General features: G+C 42.0%; 1 protein-coding gene across 1 annotated transcript; it reads right to left on the reverse strand.

Moving 5' to 3' along the window:
- Window positions 1-300: 300 nt before the first annotated feature.
- LOC307027185 (uncharacterized protein) lies at window positions 301-5,690 on the reverse strand (the record flags this gene model as incomplete). The annotated part of the gene is made up of 6 exons (XM_079695387.1): window positions 301-687; window positions 3,092-3,238; window positions 3,839-3,910; window positions 5,224-5,295; window positions 5,382-5,501; window positions 5,628-5,690. Coding segments are annotated over 6 exons (531 nt in total), but the record flags the coding sequence as incomplete, so codon positions are not given.
- Between the last annotated feature and the right edge of the window lie 512 nt (window positions 5,691-6,202).

Raw genomic sequence — 6,202 nt, forward strand, 5'->3', positions numbered from 1 at the left:
ATAATTCTGAGAAAAAAAATTAACATTTTTAGACTGAAGTCAGAAATCTGAGAAAACATTCTGCAATCTCGGAATTCTGACTTAATTTTTTTTTTATCCCAGATCCCCCCAAAAATATATTCATGTTACCCCCAACTTCTTCCGTAAACCCTAAGCAAAACGTTCAAAAACGATTCCCTGAAAACAAAACAAAAAAGGTATTCTTGTCACTTCAAGGACACTCCTTCAAGGACACTAAAATACTAAAAACGTAAAAACTTTTAATCACTTGTCATAAAAAGTTAAAAATGGCAACTTGAGAAAAAAAAAAAAACGTTGCTCGACATGACAAATCACTACAACAATAAAAACATCTCTGAGCCCATGCCACGAAGAAGTCGTCAAACTGTTTCAACATAAAAGCGCGACCCCCCCCCCCCCTTAAACACACCGGCAACACACTGGAGTTTCTTCATTAAAAAAAGGGTCTTATATTTGGTCAGTGGAAAAGGAACTGCTGGCAGGAACAGCCTCAGATAGTTTTATGGTTGGATTCCAACACCGAACATAAAGGATGGAGTCGTCGTTAGAGGAGCGCGCCCCCCCAATATGGGAGGTTGACAGGCGGGGAGGCGGGGCAAAGGGGAGGACTTAAGGCTCCACTTCAGTCTCCTCCTCGGCGTGTTTCTGCATGTGCAGCTGCAACACCTGCAAAATAAATACAACACGAATTCAATAAATTAGAAAGAAAACCTCCTTAAACTCGGGGTTTCGGGTCCTACGACGCTGGTTCTCTTTTTAGCGGGCTAGATCTCCATGGTAACTGATGCTGAACAGCTAGCCTGGTTAGGTTCCAGGATAAGAGATCAACTCAGTGAAAGCACTGCCTGCTGACCAATCAGAGCTCAGTGTGCGGAGTTTAAAGCGATCAAGTCATATTACAGGAGAAAGGAAATACAGAAAAGCTGCCGTTGCAGGAAAGACGGCCGGCAAAAATCACCGACTGTGTGAACGTGAACATTAATAGAATATCACCTCCCATCTTCAGAGCAATCTGACTATTATAACATTAGCGTTAAGAAAACTTACTTAGATATCTGCCACAACATAAGTAACCGGATCAGAGTAACATTAAGTACAGTCCGCGGCATATCACATCATAATGTATCATATATCTCCTTATCTGAGTCAGCTGAGCCGTATCTGGCCGTGCAACACTCAGTGTCACATACTGTATGCAGAAGTATTATTTGAAGCAACACATTAAGTTGAGGAAACACTCGAGACAAATGTAATTAAAGTCAGATGGTGTCTTAGACGGGGCAGTGATATCATAAACCTGTTAATGTACGCATTCAAACACTTGTTCTGTTACCAGCTGTATTCACCTTGCAGGTGCAGCTATGTGGCTTTGATCCTGGATACAGTGTTTGAGTCATGGATGTTTAAAGTTTAACTTCTTCATATGTGTCTAATATTATAGTTGACTTTTCATTCAGGAAGTATGACGCTGCGCTGTCAGTACGCTTCTCCATGTTTGTGATTGGTCGAATGCTCCAGATACCGCCCCTTTCATGTGAACGCGCACCTAACTAGATAGGACACGGCTGGCTTGAGTTAACGAGTTGATAACCCGCGTCGTAGGACCGCTTAGCGAGAGCGCGTTTGTTTTGGATTAGGTAAGCCGGGTAACTCAAACATATCCAGGTTAGGTTGAACCGGCTTCGTAGTACAGGCCTCTGGTGTTGCAAAGCGATTTTAAGGGGTAAGATACATTTAAAAATATGTATTTACTTATATAGATATACAGCTCTGTAAAGAATTCAAAGTATATCTGTTTTACTTTTTATAGTGTTTCTACCATATTTAAAAAACAAAAACAAATTAGAGGATTGTATTTATTTATTTGATATCAGTGTGTTCAGACATGTATAATAATGTATTTTGATAACACCTTTCCTATGTGTGTGTTAGCATCCTCTCCACCAGGTATGTGAGGGAGCATGAAATGTATTAGAAAAAAAAAGATATATTTAATAAAATATCAGTTATGCATACTTCAAAAAATAATAATTCTATTATATATTCATTAAAAAGGCAAATATAAGTTGGATAAAGCACATGTTATATTGCCATGTACAGTGCAATTGTCTCAAAATAAGAAAAATGTGTTCACAAAAATGTTTTAAACGAATCAAAAACATACATTTGTTGTTTAAAAACAGCAGCGTAAGAGCTGTAATGTCCCTGTTTCTCATCAAATTGTCAATGAAGCTTATGGAAAAGCTAGAGTTCAATGCAACTGCACTGCCATCTCGCTATATGTAATTATTGAATGATTTAAAATGGTTGGCGGTTCATTTAGAGATGGATGAGTGTCTTTCAGCTTTAAGGGTATTTGTTAGTATATGAATTTGACCCTTTATTTGAAAAAAAGTGAAGCATTTTTGAGAAACACTGCCGTAAATGAAGCTCTTAGACCTAAAGCTACTGCTCTACGTCAGAGTCCTGCATCGGGTCGGGTACCCAATGGGTGACCCGCAAAAAAGGTGATTTGCGGGTGGTATTTTTTCAAACACTTTTTTCCGGGTTCGGTTCTGGGTAAAACAAAGATGATGCGGATCGGGTCGCGGGTGTTGCATAATAAATATATTTAAATAATAATAATTTAGTTTAATGTTTAAATCCTCAGACCGCTCCCCCGCGGGACCGTGCATAATCATAACGTCTGCAGCGCATCAATCTGCTTCTGAGCGCGCCACATTCTGAATGGCTGAGGTGAAGCTCTCTAGCGGAGAATACAGCATTTTCCAACACTTCCTCAAGAGCGAAACCCAACGTCTGGGAGGCTTTTGGTGTCCTCCTAGATGGAGAGAATAAACAACATCCCACGCTTTTTGAGAGAAATATGCAACTGCGTGTGTTAATAATTGCACGTTTTCACTGCTCATATATATGCGGGTTCGGGTCGGGTTGCGGAACTAATTGGTAATATGTGCGGGTAGCGGGGCGGGTTCGGTATTGCACGTCGCGGGTGCGGGTCTTGAAAATCAGACCCGTGCAGGACTCTGCTCTACGTACCAAATAGACGTGATGACGGTGTGTGTTGTACCTGCTTGGAGCTGTTGCGGGTGCAGAAGAACTCGTCACATTTCTTCCAGCGGCACTTCAGGCTCTGAGAGGACGAGGAGCTGTGGTCGCTGATCAGGTGCTGCTGAAGGTGCTCCATCAGCCCGAACACCAGGGAGCAGCCGTGCCACTACACACACACACACACACACACACACACACACACACACACACACACACACACACACACACACACACACACACACACACACACACACACACACACACACACACACACACACACACACACACACACACACACACACACACACACACACACACACACACACACACACACACACACTTTATTAGGCGCTTTCACACCGGAGTACTTTTCCCAGTATAGTCCCGAAATGTGCGTACTGGGAACTAAGTACGGCAAAGCACTTGGTGTGAAAGCGCCTATTGACACTGAAAATAAAAGACGTTATAAAGAAAGACATATTTCTCTCATTGGAGCAAGGGATAAAGAAACTCAAAGGCCATCACAATGTATTCATAGGGTCAGATATAGAAAGCAGAGACGGAGCGTAAAAAAGTTACCACAAACTGAAAAGGAAGACAGACAACATCTAAATAAAACAGGATATTGTGTCTGTGTTCAACAGGTGAGGTCAAGACAGAAATGCATTCCTAGGGAAATAAGAAAGATTTTCTGTAATAAACTCAACTAAGTTATTTCAGATATCTTTTTTAAACAATGCAAGTAGAAAGATGTCCCTCCTCTTACCCCGCAGCGGTAGTTCTGCATCAGGTTCAGCTTCACCGCCTGCACGCTGCCATCGTAACAACCCGTGTAGATCTGAAACACAAAACACATGCATGAAGATCTGATGGTGTATATCAGTATGTAGTGTCTCTACTTTAAAGAGTCCTCTCCTGCTGATGTCCAGGTGTATATCAGTATGTAGTGTCTCTACTTTAAAGAGTTCTCTCCTGCTGATGTTCAGGTGTATATCAGTATGTAGTGTCTCTACTTTAAAGAGTCCTCTCCTGCTGATGTTCAGGTGTATATCCGTATATAGTGTCTCTACTTTAAAGAGTCCTCTCCTGCTGATGTTCAGGTGTATATGTAGTGTCTCTACTTTAAAGAGTCCTCTCCTGCTGGTGTTCAGGTGTATATCAGTATGTAGTGTCTGTACTTTAAAGAGTCCTCTCCTGCTGATGTTCAGGTGTATATCCGTATATAGTGTCTCTACTTTAAAGAGTCCTCTCCTGCTGATGTTCAGGTGTATATCAGTATGTAGTGTCTCTACTTTAAAGAGTCCTCTCCTGCTGATGTTCAGGTGTATATGTAGTGTCTCTACTTTAAAGAGTCCTCTCCTGCTGGTGTTCAGGTGTATATCAGTATGTAGTGTCTCTACTTTAAAGAGTCCTCTCCTGCTGATGTTCAGGTGTATATCAGTATGTAGTGTCTCTACTTTAAAGAGTCCTCTCCTGCTGATGTTCAGTTGTATATCAGTATGTAGTGTCTCTACTTTAAAGAGTCCTCTCCTGCTGATGTTCAGGTGTATATCAGTATGTAGTGTCTCTACTTTAAAGAGTCCTCTCCTGCTGATGTTCAGGTGTATATCAGTATGTAGTGTCTCTACTTTAAAGAGTCCTCTCCTGCTGATGTTCAGGTGTGTATCAGTATGTAGTGTCTCTACTTTAAAGAGTCCTCTCCTGCTGATGTTCAGGTGTATATCAGTATGTAGTGTCTCTACTTTAAAGAGTCCTCTCCTGTTGATGTTCAGGTGTATATCAGGGTGTAGTGTCTCTACTTTAAAGAGTCCTCTCCTGCTGATGTTCAGGTCTATATCAGTATGTAGTGTCTCTACTTTAAAGAGTCCTCTCCTGCTGATGTTCAGGTGTATATCAGTATGTAGTGTCTCGTGTTTTTATTAAGTTACGGAGATTGTCTTTTTAGGTTTTCTTTGATTTACAATAGTTACATTGACTCCCACAATAATGACCCAATCAGCATGTCACACATTCTATGTCACGTCTCATTTAAAGAGCCAATCAAATACATGAATTAGAAGCAGGGTTAAGGGTGTCTAAGGAGTTTATTTAATACTTAGATCCGTGTTTAATTCCCCAGTTTACCTTGCATATAGCTAAAGGGATACTCACCATGTTCTTGTGGATAGTCATACACATCACCATGTCCTTGTGTCCTCCGTAAACCTGCAGCTGCTCGTGAGACTGTGACAGAAACACAGGTTAAAGAGTTACTTCAGAGAGTATTTAAAAGACTGATAATATGATTATGATGTTTTGAGGGTGCAGACCTGCAGATCGTAGACTCGGACCAGTTTGTCCAGACAGGCGGTCACCATCACCTTCCCGAGGACGGACACCACGGTAACAGCGTGACTGTGACCCTTATACACACGCACCAGCTCTCCAGTCTGCAGGGAATAAACCGTCATTAATACTCAAGTGTATTCTGCAAATCACTTCTCTTACACACATTATTGTATTGAAATTGTAACACCAAATCTTATCATGTTGGACAAATATTGAGGATGACTCACATGGATGTTGTGGGCGTAGACACACTGATCACTGGATCCACTGAACACCAGATCGTTCACCACCTGAGAGAGAGAGGCAAGGAGGAGTTAGAAGAAACAAATCAAAGATTGTTGGTCCACCCTGTCAGAGACTTCCTGACTCAGCAGACCATAATAACCTGAGAGGCTGACCGACAGCATCCTCTGGGACCCAAAGCATGCTCTGACTGAGAATATGAACTGCTACCATCTAATGGAGATTCAATACAGTCAGACTGAAGCATCCTTTGTGCTCCAGTCAGTCCTCTCAGTAAACACAGAGCTGACTCCAGATCAGATGCACGCTGGAGTCTTTGAGCAGCTTTCCTCTCAGTAAACACAGAGCTGACTCCAGATCAGATGCACCCTGAAGGCTCTTTGAGCAGCTTTCCTCTCAGTAAACACAGAGCTGACTCCAGATCAGATGCACGCTGAAGGCTCTTTGAGCAGCTTTCCTCTCAGTAAACAAAGAGCTGACTCCAGATCAGATGCACGCTGAAGGCTCTTTGAGCAGCTTTCCTCTCAGTAAACACAGAGCTGACTCCAGATCAGATGCA

Source organism: Notothenia rossii (assembly GCF_949606895.1).
Source record: "Notothenia rossii genome assembly, contig: scaffold_679, whole genome shotgun sequence".
Classification (NCBI taxonomy): domain Eukaryota; kingdom Metazoa; phylum Chordata; class Actinopteri; order Perciformes; family Nototheniidae; genus Notothenia; species Notothenia rossii.